At 32.2% G+C, this 19,830-nt stretch overlaps 1 protein-coding gene across 2 annotated transcripts in view; it reads right to left on the minus strand.

Moving 5' to 3' along the window:
- LOC106458414 (glycine receptor subunit alpha-3-like) overlaps positions 1–19,830 on the minus strand; it is a 42,808-nt gene that overhangs the window by 11,298 nt on the left and 11,680 nt on the right. For both annotated transcript variants that reach the window (XM_022384627.1, XM_022384628.1), the window contains exons 4-7: positions 14,424–14,647; positions 11,894–11,976; positions 8,038–8,172; positions 5,725–6,092 (exon numbers count right to left, since the gene is read on the minus strand). In XM_022384627.1, coding sequence (XP_022240335.1) covers positions 5,725–6,092; positions 8,038–8,172; positions 11,894–11,976; positions 14,424–14,647 — 810 coding nt within the window. The remainder of the gene's footprint in view (positions 1–5,724; positions 6,093–8,037; positions 8,173–11,893; positions 11,977–14,423; positions 14,648–19,830) is intronic.

The following is a 19,830-nucleotide window of genomic DNA, read 5'->3' on the forward strand; positions in this document are numbered from 1 at the left end:
GTTAATTGGTTTTAGTGGGTTATTCAGCAAAAAAAAAGTTCATTTAATTAAAATCATTTAATATTAAAAGGACCATTATTTTTGAAGAACATTAGTTGTGAATTCATTAATCAATATTGAAGTTAGTTAACACATGCAAAATAATATAACGTGAACATGCGTTGAACTTGAAGCATTTTTATGTCACGTGCACAACAGAAAATACCACAACACAAGAAAAAGTAGTAGCGCCCAACTACTAAAAATGATTAATAATGATTTACTGAAAACAGTATTTAAAGAAGCTTCTGTTTATTTGTTGCTTTTTATAAGATTTGTGTGAACGCAGACTTTGTTGTTCGACCCAAATATTGTACACATCAAACGATGTCCACTAACGATCACGCATCTTGTGAGAAACTTAACCCCTTGTGGTATAAAATGTGTTTAAGATTTTGATAAAACTTTGAGGTTGTTCTAACTAACGCCATTTCACGAGTATACCAAAACATAACATTACATTTCCTACAATTTCCAGATATTTGAGACATTTACGCTTCAGTTATTACGACAATTATACAACTAGTTTCGTACGCTGAACTTTAAAGGGTATGTTTATCCTTTAATTCATCTATAAAACCAATTTTACGCTGACAATGACAGCAGAAGATAGTAGTTTCACTCTAATATTACGTAACCATAGATTTAATGCGCTCATCTAGAAATACAACGTTCCCCTTTTCAGACGATTAGGATGAACTCGTCCACGTCGAGTAGTAATATTGTTAGCTTTTCGACAGATTTTATACGTTTTTTACCACAGAACTGAAATTTTCATATAAAAACCAGTTTAATAAAATAGTTGAACTTAAAGGTTTTGTCATATTCAAAATAGTTTGAATATGAAATCCGTATAACGATGTCTAATTCCTTTAACACCGAAAATACTTTTATAAAATGTTTGTATAAGTACAGGTGTTCGGCGAAGTTAGTTTAATGCTCAGGTTTCCCTTCAATTCGTATTAATCCCCCTCCACGGTAATCTTTAGTAAAAGGCGAAATAGGCTCATTGTAATGTTTAGGCGAGAAGAACGAAACATCTGTACAGTGCAGTGATGAAGGATAAGAAGGAAGAAATATCTGTACAGTGCAGTGATGGAGGATAAGTAGAACGAAACATCTGTACAGTGCATTTGTACAATGATGAAGGATAAGAAGAATGAAACATCTGTACAGTGCAGTGATGAAGGATAAGAAGGAAGAAATATCTGTACAGTGCAGTGATGGAGGATAAGTAGAATGAAACATCTGTACAGTGCATCTGTACAATGATGAAGGATAAGAAGAACGAAACATCTATACAGTGCATCTGTACAATGATGAAGGATAAGAAGAACGAAACATCTGTACAGTGCAGTGATGAAGAATAAGAAGAACGAAACATCTATACGGTGCAGTGATGAAGAATAAAAAGAACAAAATATCTGTACAGTGCATCTGTACAATGATGAAGGATAAGAAGAACGAAACATCTGTACAGTGCAGTGATGAAGGATAAGAAGGAAGAAATACCTGTAGATCATAAATCATAATAGAACCAAACACACGTGGTTTCATAACATTATGTCGAATCACGTAATCACAGCGAATAGTCTCTCGCTTCTGATTGCTTCAATTGCTCTTGAACTAAAAGTTCGCCCAAACTCAGCAACAGAAGCAGTATCTATAGTAGTGTAATTACTCACACTCAAGATTTACATCATTTAACTTGTAATATTGGCAAGGGGCAACAACAGGTAAATAAGAGTATACAGCTTAGTGTAACTGCTCTACAAATGTCCAAACAATTGACGATTAAACACTCCCAATGAGAGGTTTCAACACCCACAACACAAACAGGAACAAAACAACTGTCAACTTTATGTGAATACGATGTGTAAACTTACCTCATAGCATTCGACATTATGACGTAAAAACGCCACAAAATATCGAATCAACAATCAAATTACTAAAATATAAGAAACAGGCATAAAGCTACGCACAAGTAAGTTGAAATACGGTAAAAAACAAAACAAAAAACATCAGCAAATTTTCCTATCGAGATAATTAACGTAGAAGAAATATCTCATAGAGCTAACAAAATTAGTATCTCGTTTTAGCCTGTAGCATTAAAAAATTGAGTTGTTTTTTAAAATTTAAAATGAAGATTTATTGTTGAAACTTCTTTTCCTTTTGGCCCGGCATGGCTAAGTGGTAAGGGTGCTCGACTCGCAATCTGTGGGTCGTGGGTTCGAATCCCCGTCACACCAAACATGCTCGCCCTTTCAGCCGTGGGAGCGTTATAATGTGACGGTTAATCCTACTATTCGTTGGTAAAAGAGTAGCCCAAGAGGTGGCGGTGGGTGGTGATGACTAGCTGCCTTTCCTCTAGTCTTACACTGCTAAATTAGGGACGGTTAGCGCAGATAACCCTGGTGTAGCTTTGCGCGAAATTCAGAAACAAACAATCTTTTCCTTTTTTGCTAAAGGAAAAGGACATGTTTTTAACCAACACTTTGAAACAAGGCATCAACGGTTTTCACATGCTGAGAACAGTACATGCCTTGAAATAAATCAGCGGTATTATTATTTCGATACATAAGGGAACGTTCAAAAATTTAAAACATGAAATTTGTTGTAAATACGCTGTTTATATGCGATAAAATAACAATCTGATAATTGCTGGGTAAGCCTGAATGTTAATTAGAAAATAAATATTATAATCAATTTACGGCAAAGAGGAGTTAAAAAATGTAATGGTCGTTTAACAATCTCCAAAACTTTAAATGTTTTAGTGCCTGGTGACAGAAACATGTCTCAAATAGGATTGACAAGTAATCTACGTAGCTTGATTTTAATCAATCAACAGTTTAATTTTCCTTTGTATTCTGTATCGAAGTGTTTCATTACATAATGATTTCTTCATTTTTAACTCGTTGACTATTTATTTCAAAATTTGCAGTTTAAGGTCTGATATTCTATGAAGCCCTCGCCTGTACTAGATATAGTGTATATAGTGTGGTTGATACTGGATATGGTGTATATAGTTTAGTTGGAATTAGATATTGTGTATATAGTGTAGTTGATATTAGATATTGTGTATATAGTGTGGTTGATACTGGATATGGTGTATATAGTGTGGTTGATACTGGATATGGTGTGCATAGTGTGGTTGAAACTGGATATGGTGTATATAGTGTGGTTGATACTCGATCTTGTATGCTAGATTAAGAAAGTAAATTGTAATGATTATCAATCTTAATTAATTATAAATAACATAATATCATTTATTTTTATCAAAAATTATTCACTGTTATCATTTTATTTGAATTAATCTTGTTTCTCAAGGATCGGATCAAGGGTGATCAAAATAAAAGTACGTTAGTAATTTTAAAAACTTGTCAGTGAACGCAAAGAAGAATATGTAATATCATGTCAACCACACTATGCACACCATATCGAGTATCAACCAACCAATACATACCATATCCAGTATCCACCACACTATGCACACCATATCCAGTGTCAACCACACTATGCACACCATATCGAGTATCAACCACACTATATACACCATGCCCAGTTTCAACCACACTATGCACACCATATCCAGTATCAACCACACTATGCACACCATTTCACACTGTAACGCTTGTTCAAGAAATTGATGATGTAAATAACATCTCGACCGCTACTGTCTGTCGTATCCAGCCAGCTTGATAAGCCCTGGTATTAAACGAAAGGCCTCTTCGACACTGGATATTGTAGATGTAGCGTGGTTGGCTTATTATTACGTATTCGTCTTTGTTTTCAATTATAAGTTCTTAGAATTACTTTGCTAAGTGTCCTGAATTTCAAATAAAACACAGGATCCATATCACACATCACAGAAAACTGATAACGAATGGTGTACAAAGCTGAAAAAAAAAAAATGTTTCGTAATCTTTGACCATACATACATTTTGCTCTTAGAAATCAAATTTGATGACCATCTTCGATAAAATTCTAATGCTAGCTCCAGCTTTGGTTCAATGGTAGTCTTGAGAGCTTACAACGGTAAATTTCGGGCATCTGTAGCGCAGGGTGCAGCTTTCTGCTTAACAACAAACATACTTCAAACCCTATACAGGTTTGTTCACACGTCTTTCAGTACTTGTTAACTTTGAAATTTATTGGTTGAAATATAGTATCTGATTCTTTAAAAAGCAGATTCCATATCTACTTTTAGCTTGTTGTGAAATAAGTTACAGAAGTTTTGTGTTTTTCTCGTATTTTACGCAAAGCTACTTGAGGGTTATCTGCACTAATCTTTCCTAATTTTAAAGCGATAGAGCTTATCAACACCAGTCGCATTCGAACTGTTAGATTATTCTTTACCAAGGAATAGTGAGACTGTCATAACATAACGCCCCGTTCAGCAACCGATTTCGATTCCGCGAACCGTAAATTTGCCCTAACCCGAGAATAGCGCCCTAACTATGCCAAACCCCTTTCAGCAGTAAATATGATAAAAACCTCTGAAAATGAAATAACTAGAAAACTTACATAAAACAACATGAATACAATGACATTTGAAATTCCAAACATTACTTACTACTCGCTCTTATAAAGAAAGGGCTTATTAACGTGTCACTAGATGGCAGCACCAGACTTTTAAGGAGCCATTTCTAAACGTTGAGAAAAATAATATAAAACCTTGTTCAATCTTCGTTCTTAACTTATTTAATGAATCTCTTTAACATTTTCAGGGGTAGAAATGGTGACAAAGACTTGATCTATGTTTCTCTCGACCCACTCGTTTAGATTAAATGATTTTGGAATCACTAGTTCTTGTTATTAGCCTTCGGTTAACAATGAAAACCAGAAGACCAAACTCCATTTGAAGCGATGAATTCAAGATGCCTTCTGGTAATAAGAGAAATCTACAACAAAAATTGTATGCATGAGAGATCCGTGTAAATATTACCCATTTCATCGAAATTCTGATATCTACAAATTCTTTAATCGCCATAGGGGGACATTACATAAAAATAAATTCCTAACTTTGAGTTACTTTCATCCCAACATATGATTTTCAGAGTTTCATTTTAGCTCCTCCTTTACTGTTTTTTTACGTTTAAAAAAATTCTCATACGTGTTAGAAAAAATACAAAAAATATTAGCATGCACTAAATGAAAACGAGTGGAATCTTTTTTTTAAAGATGGAAACATTAATTCCGAACACATACTTAGTACAGTGCATTATAAATATTTATTTATTATCATGTTTTCTGCATAAAGATGTTACTATTGTTCTTATTAACACACTATGAATTATACTGCTGAGCATATTTGTCATTATTTTAAAAAAGGGAATTTTGAGAAGTATTTGTGTTTGTAAGTCACCAGAAATTTGTTAGAAAGAGGTGTTTTGCTCCAAAACATTTCGTAAGTATAATTGATTATAAATGTTCGTACTTGCCAGTGAATATATGTTACTCTCTTAGATTTTCGGACTTATGGTCAGACATTTTACGTAAATAAGATTATAATTGTTGCAACATTAGTAGTAGTTTTAAATCTGATGAAATTAATGGTAGAAGAATATTATTGTGTTCACAAGAACCATTCAATTACGCATGAATTTAAAATATAAGTTATACTAGCATCTAAAGTTGAAAATTCACGTTTAATTTAAGTGTTTAAAAAATGAAATACTGACTTACCTGACAGTTAGATTTGTTAATAGAAATGCAGAGCAGTTCTTTTGGTATTCTCTTCCTCCACAGATAGTTAGCAAATGTGAATTCCATTAGGGCAAGGAATACAAATGTAGTACATGAACCCATCCATACATCCATAGCCTTGACATAAGAAACTGGAGGCAAGTTATTCTGGATTCCAGAGCCTTTAGAAGATATTGTCAACAGAGTAGTAACGCCCAGGGTGATTCTAGCGGGAATAGCTTCAATGTCCAGCCAGAAGGAGACCCAAGAGACAACGACAATCAAGACTGTTGGGAGATACGACTGAACCATATGGTACCCCAATGATCTTTGGAGATAAAACTCTGCCAGTAGACAACTGTATTCACCTATTTAAATGATAAATGCAATAAATGGAGTTTAAGAGTACAAAAGTGACACAAACTGTCCTTTTTTTATTTCCAAATGTTTCTGTTCCATCTTAATACCTCTTTTCTTACTGAAAAATGTTCATTGATGACAAACATCACCGAATTTCGCTCAGATCATTATCTTGACAACATCAACAAGTATATATCTCAAGAAAAAACAGCCTTTTTAAGGATAGATGTTTTCAGTTTAGATCGAATTATTTCATATTGTATATTTGCTCCAACTTCTGGAACGTTTGTGTTAATTGTAAAGTGACTACGATTCGCTTAGCCATAAAATACTGGCCTAATTCTAGCCATTATCTTCCACGAATGGCTGAGCAACTCAGGATAATCAGATTATACAAGTTTAGACCTGCACAGAAGTAAGAGTATATGAACATCGATAGTAATTGCTGAAGATCAAGTGCTGTACTTCATGGCAAATATATCACTGCTAGAATCTAATAATAATCTAATAAAGATGCGTACATACACTTTGACTGGAATTACAAGTGTCTTAAACACGCTTTTAGAAAATAGTGGTTTGCAAATTCGTATATATAACTTTTTTTTGGAACTTTTCAGAGTGGAGCGGGATACATCCTTCTGAAGAACATATCAATATACATAGGATATAATTTTACTGACTCTATATTGTTTGATTGGCTCAGCAGCTAATTAGAGTAAGTGTAAATTGAAATAATTTATCTAATTTTGCCAATTCTCAACTTACCATACATCAAAGGCGATTTCATTTATGAGGTGACGAAAGAATGACTAGAAAAGACACTAATATGTTATAATAATTGTTTGTGATTAACTGAATAAATAATATTAATGTCAAACAAACATATCCACTGAGGTTTTAATTGTAAACTCTGGAATGCTTAGCTGAGTGTCGAGATTTCAAGTCAATCACTGACACGTTTTGGTTCTAGACTAGAGGATGCTTAGCTCACTGTGAATATTTCAACCCAACCACCGAGTTATTGATTCTAAACTAGGGGATGCTTAGCTCAGTTTAAATTTTCACCGATTTGGCTCAGAAATACCAATAAGCTGTATCATATTTTGCTATTTTTGACTTAGTTCTGAGAATTGTTTTTGTACTATGTTGTAATAAACAACAAATATTAAATAAAGTGGGTACATTGATGTAGCATATCCACCTAATTAAGCAGACGTTGAGTACATTATATTAAAACGATTTTGAAGTCTCACAACGTCGTTACGGTCCATGTCGCCACGTCTGGTCATGTTCTATATGACAGCCGAGTATTAATGAAAAGTGGGTATACTGTGATATCATAAAGGCCTAATTATATGCGCTAAATGTTCTTTGCACATAAAACTTTGTTTAGAAACATTAATGTATAAATAACTGCATTTACAATCTTACACAGAGTTTAATACATATTTGTGTTTTTAATCCTGTTACATGGTGGTTGGTCATGTATTGCAAATTAATTGGGAATCAGGAAATGTAATATTAAATAACATTTACCAATAAACTTAGGACTGAATATGACTTATTGTTTAAACATGAAACTCTCCTAGTGGAAACAGGGGTAAGTTTACGGAATTACAGCTCTAAAATCAGGGGTTAGATTATCTGTGGTAGAGGCAGCAGATAGTCCAATGTGGCTTTATCTTAAAATACCATAGAAAAAACAAACTTGCCAAACGATGTGGTAATGAGGAGTTAGACATATTGAGGAAAACCTCTTGGGTACTTTGGAATGCATTCAAATAAACTAATGTTTTAAACTACGTGAAATATTTTCCTTTTATATCTAGAATAATAAAATGATACATATATATATAACACATTCACAGGATCAGTTCAGTCTGTTTTTGTACAATAACATCAAGATCACACACATATATACATCTATGATATAGAACAGAAAATATGGCCTACCAATGTGAAACTTTTCCTTGCACAAAGACGTGTTAATTTTGTTGATGTTGAACTGCGGCAGCTTCAGCTGATCGTAAAAGTTAATTGGCGTCTTATCTGCCCATTTCAACTGTAGTTCGTCCGTTGTTTTAGAAACTGTAACAGCAATAGCAGTAAGTATAAAGAGCCATTAACAGAAAAATTGTCATATTGTGTTTCATGAGTATTATAAATCTCATCGTCTATTAAAATCGACATATTTACCATTTAATATGCTATTATCTACAATGTTTGGTTCTGTTGGTCTGTCATTGTGAACATAATAGCTTTTAAGCAATTTTGACCAAGAGGTTTATATTTTGTATAGGTTTAATTTTTATAATGAACACAAAGATTTAGACTGTCATCTAACAAGTTGAGAAACAAGTTATTTTACTAGTTATACGTTCCTGTCGTCATACAACCCTAATGCACATTCCTGTCTCTATATGTAACCAGTATGCTATATGTTTCCTTTTTTATCTTTTACAAACACCTTAGACAAGATATACGTATATAGAAAAGGAGATGCTGGAAACTTTGATTCCCTTTTTTGATAATGAATCTAACCTCCTTGTGTGAGTGACGTGGCATTTTGGGAACTCCTGGTAGAACTTGAATTTGAAAATAGGTTGAAGCAAAGTCAATTCTTCTTCAGAATAAGTCTTCGTGGTTGTCCAGTGTAATTGTTCAGACACTGCCTTGAGCTACTGCATACAGTGATCCAGTGTCGTTTTTATATAATGTTATTTGGTTGGGAATAAAGGAGTTTGTTTCAAAGTAAAGCAACTACATCTAGTATCGGATTCTTTTGGACGAGTTGGATCCATAAAATTACTTCCAACTTCCTGTAATTGACTATTTGCTTTTTTGAGAGGCACCTTCTTAACTTACGAACAATATGAAGTTTTGGGACAGCTATTAGTGGAGCAATATATTTATTTTTGTACAAGGTATCGTCTCTAACAGTGAGACATGAGCACACACAACATTTAAGGTAAGAGTATTTCTGAGTATTATAAACCGAATTATTTGATTGGATGTATATACAGTTTGAATATATTCGTACCTTAGATGTTGTACGTGATCATGCCTCACTGTTAGAGACGATAAGTTGTAAAGAAATAAATCAATTATCCCACGAATAGTTGTCTCAAAACTTCATATTCCTGTAATGGAGTCTTAATAACTAACTTGTTGGTCCAGCTTCACACTGAAAATACTCCAGCCTTGTGAGTTTATTTAATTCCACATGTTTCAAATTAACGTGTTTCAATGGTTGAAATGAAATTAAGATCGCTATCAACGATGACATTCGTTAGAAAGTCATTGGAAGACGAAATAATATAAACCACAAAAGTGAACGCTAGGTTTCTAAATTGGATGCCTTTAATGATTTTATTGCCTTAGATACATATACGGGATACACTATATAACCCTTAATTTAGTCTTGAAAAGTGTGATATTAAGTATGTGTGAGTTTGGAATTTGTATTACCATAAAAAAAGGGAGCATTTTCCTTCAAACTTCACAAAGCTTACCAGTTTCAAGTTTCATAAACTTGGGGCTAGGAGAACTGTTTATCATGAAATTGGCAACGAAAGAGTTAAATTTTGATAATTTCCCTGAAGTAAGTTCAAAGTTTTAAGTAAAAAAATCATGACAACCGTACTTACTCAGAAATACTTTATGGCTCATCTTACTTTTTGTAGCATAAATCGCCAGGTACATGTATTAGTATAATATACCTCTTTGACGTGTTTAGTTTCTCCCATTCCAATACTGTTGTAACATTGTTGTGTTGTTGTAAAACTCTAAGAAGAAACCGTTATTCAAAACGTTGGCAAATTTACTTTTTTTTCTGAAGTTTGAATCGTTTTCAATTGTAGAATAAACGAGTTTTGAATATTCACAAAAATATTCAAAGAAGACATTGACAGTATTCAAAATACCAAGAAAGATGGGTTAGTAGGAAATTAGTGAGACAGTGTTACAGTGATAAGTTCCAAGATTTTCATCATGATATCTGTAAAATTTATTTTTGTAAACTTAATAACACACGAAATCATTAAATAAGAAACAAATTTATAGAAACAGTATATTTTAAGGTATATATAAGATAAAACAATTTTATTTTTAATTAGAATTTTTGCTGAAACAGTTTTTATTGCAGACGTTTGTCACGTGCATGTATGTTATAACGTGAAGTGCAGATAGCAAGCAAAATTACGATTTAAGTGGCATTCCTTAGGCGCTGTGCTATACTTGGGTTTCGTCTGGATATGAAAAAACGTCTAGTAGGACACTTTATATTGCTGCATTTTATCAAATATGAGTTTTATTACTGTTTAGAGTTTGCAGAGTAGAGGTAATACCTATAACAGAAAACACCTTAGATACCAAAACACATGTTTTATGTCCAATATTTCGCCATAACTGCATAGTCAATGATTAACATTACATAAATAAACATTTGGAGTTGTGAACGCCATGACAACATTACCAATAATTTTTTAACTTAGAAAAGAAGCTAAAACATGATTTTTACTTGTCTACTTGACAAATTTGGAACTCTTCTATTTAGCCAAGTGTTTCTTAAAATTAAACAACGTATTTAATATCATCATCAACTGATTACAAACAGTCCTCTGCTAACCCTAGTTTAGAAATCTATCACCGAGTAAGATTTCAGAATCTACAGTCTTCCCTACTGTCTATGTGTGGAAAAAAAATTACACATTAGAATGTTATAATTAATACAAACCTCACACTCTGGTGCCCCACCCCCCTCTATTGGCACAGCGGTATGTCTGTGGACTTACTACGCTAGAAACCGGGTTTCGATACTCGTGGTTGGAAGAGCACAGTCAGCCCTTTGTGTAGATTTATGACTATTTCTAGAGCGAATCTGTACTTGACACAATAAATATGTTTTTATTCCCAGTTACGTCTTGATCATATTGACGATCTTAACTTTTTGCTTAATTACAAACACACTCAAGTGTCTATTTCGAGAGCGAATCTGTACTTGACACAATAAATATGTTTTTACTCCCAGTTACGTCTTGATCATATTGACGATCTTAGTTTTTTGCTTAATTACAAACATACTCAGGTGACTATTTCTAGAGTGAATCTGTACTCGACACAATAAATATGTTTTTATTCCCAGTTAAGTCTTGATCATATTGACGAACTTTGCGATCGCAATTTCGCGAGAAAAACATTTCTTCATTGACTTTCTGTTGTTATCTTTGTAATATTGCTTTCAAACATATTTGGTGATGATCAGCGTCTGTTTTCTCGAAATTCCTGTTGTTGTAATAGTTCAAATATTTCAAGTTACTGTCATGATCATATATGAAGGTAGGTGGCAGTACGAACAGGGTTACATCAGAAATTACTGCCCTTATCAATTATGAAAATTAAAGTGAAGTTGGGACCTCTTTTTCTTCCTTCACTGCCGGCAGATATACCTTTGATCTGAAATGAAACCCTTCTGGTGTACAGTATAAATAGTAATTCTCGACAAGAGGTAGTTTTTGTTTTATTACAATGTAAGTCATTAGTAAGCCGTTTGGATTTTTATCTGACATTAACTTTGAATTGGCATATAGTGACATTTTCTTGTTTAGTCTGTCTGCCAAGCTAGACAAAAGTCATAGAGAGATCTATCGTGTTGTTTCATCAAACATCCTGACATAGAGATTGCACAGCTTACCAAATATCTACAACGTTTTATTTACTTAGGCAAATTTCTAATAATGCGTTTGTGTATGTAGAAACGTGTACAAGCTGTGTCCACTTGACTAGATCCGTATTAGTACGCGTTACCTACATGATGCAAGTTCGATGGAGCACACTTGAGAGTCCATAGGATAACTGGATAACTCCATCATACAGGAAAACCTGAGTTTTAGCCTGAAAAAAAAAGAGTTTAAAACGTCCGTATATGCGAAGGAAATTAAGAAAATTCATGCTGTAAAGAAATGAGTTCAGAGGGAAAGTTAGATGACCATAAACCTAGATCCGCTAATAAGACGATACTGTGTAATGAATGAACGTTAACAAATCAATTATTGTGTTAACATTAAATTATTATTATTATTAGTGTTACTATATTACCGTGATTAAGTTTAAAAATGGTAGAGTTTTTTTTTTGATTAACCAATGGTATTAACCTTTATTTTTTTTAAACAAATGGTTGAAAAACCAACGACGCCAAACCGCAGTTGTTCATCAGGCTTAAGCCTATTTTCCTATAGTACAATTATGTATATATATATATATACGCAAGTAGAATTAGATTCCATTAGTCTGAGCTAGGATAGCCAAGCTTTCTAGACACTTTTTATTAGCTTAATGTTAAGTATTTGTAAAATTATTTCTTAAACTACTGATTTTTGTCCAGGATTCTTGAAAAGTGTCTAAGCATTTAAAGTATAGCGACTAATTCCTGTGCTACAAGTTTCACATATCCAGAAAACTAGTGTAGAAAAACGGAGGAGAATAGAAGATCAACAAAATAGTACTTTAGGACTGATACTAAAAAAATAATGTTATACGTTTTCAAATTCTGTAGTATTCCATTAGCTTGCTTATCTTTTATTTATGTTTATCTTATCTTGCTTATCTTTTATAATAGAAAGATTGAAATACAGATTATCTCCCATTGGACAGTTTTTAATTTCTATACATTTATCTTAAAATTACCACAAAAAGTGACATCACATTTCGAGGAAAAATCCTAATAGTTATACTTTTTTTTATCATAAGAGCATTTATTCGTTAACAGTTCATGATAATAATACTTTTTATAAGATAGGATTAATGAGTGTGGCATCACTGTTATATTAAACAGTGACAACTGCTCCAGTAACGCCAGCATCAAGAGCACTTGTATACATATATTATGACACTACTATGGAGATAATGACGACAGTTGAAAAATAATCATAGGTTTTAAGCAGAGTCTTTTTACCAGCTATTAAAATTGAGAACTTTCCGCATTAAAGCTGCAAATACTTGAGTAACCACAACTGATTTCACATTCTTTAAAATTGCAACGTTTTTCAGCTTATATTTATTATATGCATTATCAAGAAACAGAAGAAAAATTGGGCCATTTTCTTTGTTTTATTTTGTTTTTCAGCCGCCAAACATATTTATTTTTAATTTTGTTAAAACTCGATTTTTTTAAAGTAAAGCAGTTGTTTCACTTAAGCTGTAATAAGTAAAAATATTAAGATATTTTAATATTAAAATATTTAATATTAAAAAGCTGTAATATTATACATTTAGCTCTGCCTTTAATGAGGGGCTGTCCGGATGATTTCTTACGACGAATTATTTTGATTCTTAGATGCAATGTTTTAGTATTTATTTTGTGCACGATTTGTTCATCAGAAAGATAAAAACCGCCTGGAGTCGAAACTAGACAAGTAAGAATCAATTATAGCTATAAACAGTTGACAGTTATAAGCAGGTTTATCGTGTTGTTTCATAAAACATCGTAACATAAAGATTGCATAATTTACAAAATACCTATAACGTTTTATTTACTTAGGTAAATGTATAATAGTGCACTTGTGTATGTAGAAACGTGTACAAACTGTATCCTCTTGATTGGATCCCCTATTAGTACGCCGTATTAGTAAGCTACTGTAGTAAGTTGTCTGGTTGAGCTACTACAGATACCCATAACATCAGTGATGTTCATTTCACTAACTTCTACACCTTGTATTTCTTATTTATTCCGGGTCTTCCTTCTGGTTTTACCCTGGAAGAAGAAAGGTCTACTAACTTCTTGGTTCACCCTTGAAGAAGGAGGATCTACTTTCTTCAAGGGTGAACCCGAAAATAAGGTCTACTTTTCGGGTTCACCCTGGAATAAGGAAGATCGTCCTTCCGGTTTCACCCTTGAAGAAGGAAGGTTTACTAATTTCTTGGTTCACCCTTGAAGAAGGAAGGTTTACTAATTTCTTGGTTCACCCTGGAAGAAGGAAGGTCTTCCTTCCGGTTCCACCTTGGAATAAGAAAGGTCTACTAACTTCTTTGTTCACCCTTGAAGAAGAAGGGTCTACCTTTCAGGTTCACCCTGGAAGAAGGAATGTCTACTAACTTCCTGGTTCACCTTTGAAGAAGGAATGTCTATCTTTCTGAGTTCACCCTCGAAGAAGGAGGGTATATTTTTCGGTTCACTCTCGAAGAATGAAGGTTTACTTTTCGAAAACCCTCAAATTACTGAGTTGCTTATTTAAAATTCATCAAATGTTTGATATGCGCGATTTCCTAGTGTCATGAATCCAGTTTAAGTAAATATTACTTTACTAGGTCTACACGTTAGTTTACAGAGTTTGTTAGCTTACCGGAGCATGTACAAAATTTCTCCACCTGAATTAATTCGTACAAGCACATTGGGCACTGTGACAAGCTGAAAATCTGCACTCTTTGCATTGGGAAAAAACACTTCTGGTTTCCATATCTTTTTCACTAGATCAGGATCACTGAGGTCAAGAGGTCGAAAACTAGAAGCTTCCTTAAATCTCTCATCAAACCATTTTTCCTGAAGATACAGGTCAACCTCATAATCCTAACGACAACAATATGTTATCTGATTATCTATATTTTATGGCTAAAACAACATATTTCGATTTAGGTGTTAAATAAATCATTATTGCGTCTTTCAATTCTATTAACTTTAAACTTTGTAGAATATCAAAATTCAATGGTAAATATAAAATATTGTTTTTAAAGTTATATGTTATCCAAAAAAAAAATGTTTAGTAAAAAATATTTCCTATCATAGATGAATTTAAAACTAAAAAACATCGTTGTTCATGATATAAATATCATGAAATATCACTTGGTCAAATATCGCTTTTTTACTCCCTGATATTCTGCAGAATACTTCTGAATATTAATTCTATTAATTAATTATAGAGGGAAATCATATATGTAAATATAAGATTGCTACTTGACTGTACAATTGTTTATATTTTGTATTTTGTAATAGCACAAATTACTTTAATCTGCTGGATGTATTTGCTTAATAACATAGCTTAGGCTAGTTTTAAACAACTTGAATTTTTATACTCGTCTAGTTGGTAGGTCTTCTTTTCAATTATAATAAAACAAGTATTTGAATTAAATGACATAAAACTTAAATATTTGTCAAAATATAGGTTAAATTTTGATTTTAAACATATCTACATTAAAGATTTAATTATAGACCTAACATGTGTGTTGTGTTTTTCTTATAGCAAAGCCACATGAGGCTATCTGCCGTGTCCACCGAGGGGAATCGAACCCATGCTTTTAGCGTTGTAAATCCGTATAATTAAATATAGATCTAATCATATTGCGATTAAAATGGAATCAAATTCCAAGGAATATTTCGGTAAAGTTTGTTTGTGCCACTGGGGGACATTTCGGTAAAGAACAAAAAAGAAAAAATTCTTATTTGGTAATAGATTTCAAACATAAAGTATATGATGATTTATCTCTACCATATTTAATTCATAGTGGTCAAGTAGTAATATTTCCCCAAAAATCATTACAATATATTGTTAGTTTTAAATACAATATCCCTATGGGACCTCTTCTCTTTAACTACAAAAATTTATTCAAGATTTAAATCCGAAAGAAATTGATAAATTATTTTGCAGCTGTACAACTAATGATTTTTTGGACTCTTTTCGTAAATATATTGTTACAGGCAATTTAGATGTAATAAAAAATAAGGAATTAAAATTGATTTTAGAAGAAGATACAAAATTTTAAATTTTGAAAAAAAACCAAAAAAGTGAATTATTAAAAGATTTGAAAAAAAAATATTGATTATCACGTTATTAAAATTAGAAAAAAATATTTTAGAATTAGAAATGTCTCTGTGTCTCTTTTTTTTAATGGAAACTATTTTTATTAACTCCATAAAAAACAGTCAGAACTTTAAACTTGTCTAAATATAAAATAGATATTTCTTTCAATATCTTTAAAAATACAATAAGAGAAATTCAAGAACAATTGATAAACCGGGTTGTCATTTTGGTTTTGTATGTAAAAAAATGATATGCGAAAATTTTAAATAATGAAATGCATACATCATACACATTTACAAAAAGTACTTTAAATGAAAATGTAATTATCACTAATTTAAAGAAAGCCATTAAAAATGAAATATAAATACAGGTTCTACTTTTTAGAACTTGCTATTTTTATATAATCAATTCCGAAATTGCAAAAAACTTCTATTATGTTCAGGTTTATTACAAACTTTTTAAATAAAAGTTACTAAGCCTGTTTTTTTTTGTATTCGATAACATTCTGGAGGTTTTGTTTAAAAAACTAAAGTTATTAAATGATTCAGACCATTATTTGTGGATAAGCAAAAACAATATTCCGGTTTTGGAATGTTTAACTTAAATTATTTAAAAACAACCAACTCTGTAATTACTTGTGATTTTGCTACATTATATACTAAAATAGATCTGAAAGATTTAATAAGGGATTTTAATGATCTGTTTGATAAATTTGTAGATACAGAAAGAACTATTCCAAAATTTAAATTCACTGAGCATCAATGTAAAAATATACTTAATTTTTTATGAGTATTTCTATGCGTGCTAATTGGTCTTCAAAAATGAACAACTTGTATCTGTTCTTTTATGAAAATTCATTTTTTGAAACAGGCATTAAACTCTAATTTAACATGTATACTTTTCGTTACATAGATGATCTAATCTCCATCAATAACTTGAATTTTGATCCAAACCTAATATATCGAAAGTAACTTATAATAGAAAGAAGCAATGCTAGTGATATTCGTGCACATTATATAGATTTAGACATTAATTTTGTAGATGGTAGAATACAGTTGGTTATGTTTGATAAAAGATGGGAATTTGAACTTCCCATCCTTGGTCTACCCATCTCTAACAATGTTGTTTCGACTATATTGTTAAAAGGAATTATTATATCTCAGTTAAAAATATTTTTAACAATTTGTAATAATAGTAATTCTTTTATGGTTAATGTTCAATTACTCATAAATAAATTGAAAAATAATGGTTATAAGGACTGGCATGTAGAAAAATGTTTTACTCTTTTATAATAAATATTAATTTATATTAAAAAGTAAACTCTCGATTACGGAACCTTCCTTGTGGAAAACATAGAGAACGTTAGTTACTCAAGATCATTCATGGCTTATAAGTAACTATTTAGGTATTTTGTTCAGTATATAGGAGCAGAAAGAACAACTTCAGGTAGCTGGGCTTGTCTCAGCTCAGCAGTTTTATACTTCAGCAAATTTTCAAGAAAATGTGAGGAATATAGGGAATTAAAGTGAGAGTTTTTAGCTCTGATTAACATAATTTTGTTATTATTAGATAAAAGGGTGAAAGTTGGAAGTCTTTAGGAACATAGAATGATCTATTTCTACTATGAGAATATTTTTGCCTTTTTGTTCATCTTACAGAAGTTTTATATTGTAGAAAGTTAGAGTGGTTTATTTCTACTTTAAGGTTGTACCTACATATTAAGGGTAACTGCATTCCCACAACTGGCTGCAGACAGCGAAAGGCAGTGGGAGTTGAAACTTGTGGGTTCAAGCACTCAACTCTTAACCCTTAACTAATTTTCCTTAGTTGCTGGCTAGTTTGATATCCGTGTTTAGATCTGATAGATGGAATATCCCCAGCGCGTTTGAGTGCTATGGCAATAGACATTATCTATTAAAATTTTTAATGATGACAACAAGGACTGGTAATGGGAAAAATTAATTTTGATTTTTAAGCCTCTTTGTAATGGTTTTTGATTTATATAGGTATATATATATGTGTGTGTGTGTGTGATTATGAAATTAATTTTCTAAGCCCGTAAAAGAGCAAAATATGAAGTACAATACTATTATTATCAGTTAGGACCACAAAGAATACATTATCTGTTTCAATATTTGTTTTACACAGTTAAGGTATAATTCTAATCTATTATCAGTTCTTATATCATGTATATTATTAAGTAGTACTTAATAGTAGGGATCGACAAGGTTTCCAAATAAATTACGCCCCGAGAAACCACCCTATTGAATTCCTATGCGAAAATCCGAACATTTAAAGTATTGATTACATTATAGTATGCGCATATATACTAGTAACATGCTAAAAAGGTCGCTAACATTTCCGGTATAACAATTGAAAAAATCCTAAAACGGCAACGTTTTTGTCTGCTACCTACCTACCTACCTGATCACGTCAGCTTAGACGGCTCAAACTATCGCTACAAGATTTTTCCAGCTTACTTGGCTGGTCTGTAGGTATCCGCTTTTGATATTCCGATAGCCCCCCAGTGGCATAGCGGTATGTCTGCGGACTTACAACGCTAGAATCCGGGTTTTGATACCCGTGGTGGGCAGAGCACAGATAGCCTATTGTGTAGCTTTGTGCTTAATTATAAACAAATAAACAATATTCCAATAAATATATACACATTTTTATAAACGGTATAAACATATCAGGCACGTACTTCATTAAATATCTTTAAACTCAATTCAACCCAAACCAATGCTACATATCGATGGATAGATACACAACAGTTTCTAAAGGTAAAGTATATACTTTATACAGGTATAACATAAAAAGTAAACAAACAAGTATAAAAAAATTATGAATTTGAAAATGAAGTAAGGGATCCTGCTACAAAAAGTAATGAAACAATAATTAAAACCACAGTGACAAGTGTATAAAATTTAATCCCTACTTTGACAGTTTTAAACACTTATTCGTAGGCTAAAATAAATATTACATTTTATAGATTTGTGATTATGGTTTTAATTATTGTAAAAGTTGTAGTTATCAGGGATATAGCTATACTGAAAGATTATAGCTGCTGTGTCCATTCCATGGACACTTAAAAATTCAACAAATATATAGGAAAAAAAAATTAGAATTTTAACGGAAAGTAGGGGTCGTTGGTTATTCGAAGAATTACCAAAAGAAATATCAAAATATATGCTACAATAAAAAGTACACAAACTAGTAAAGTGATACTAGTTGGATGGTTTGTTTGTTTGTTTGTTTTGAATTTTGCACAAAGCTGCACGAGGGCTATCTGCGCTAGCCGTCCCTAATTTAGCAGTGTAATACTAGAGGGAAGGCAGCTAGTCATCACCACCCACCGCCAACTCTTGGGCTACTCTTTTACCAACGAATAGTGGGATTGACCGTCACATTATAACGCCCCCACGGCTGAAAGGGCGAGCATATTTGGTGGGACGGGGATTCGAACCCGCGACCCTCGGATTGCGAGTCGAGCGCCCTAACCACCTGGCCATACCGGGCCCTAGTTGGATGGAAAATTATTTTAAAATCTGTCCAACTAGTATCACTTTACTCGTCTGTGTACTTTATATTGCAGCATTTATTCTGTTTTGGATGCTGCTTATAGCAATTCTACAATAAACAACGATTCCTACTTTTTGTTAAAATGTTATTTATTTTTTCCTAGTTATATATACTACTCGTAGTTTATTTCTAGACAAATACAAAACGGACAAACTCAAGGAATTTAAGCAGGTTCCTAAATACTGTTTTATTTAAATTTATTATTGCTTTCATATCCAAAATATTTATATGCGTATAAATAGAAAATCAAAATAATTTCGGTATTTAATGCCAATAGCTTGCAAACAGACATTTTTTTTTTAGTAAGATAAAACTACACACTAGAAAGAAAATTGCAGTTTAACAAAATAGTCATTTTTCAGAATTGTTTTTC

The sequence above is a fragment of the Limulus polyphemus genome, unplaced genomic scaffold (assembly GCF_000517525.1).
Source record: "Limulus polyphemus unplaced genomic scaffold, Limulus_polyphemus-2.1.2 Scaffold459, whole genome shotgun sequence".
In the NCBI taxonomy this organism is placed as follows: domain Eukaryota; kingdom Metazoa; phylum Arthropoda; class Merostomata; order Xiphosura; family Limulidae; genus Limulus; species Limulus polyphemus.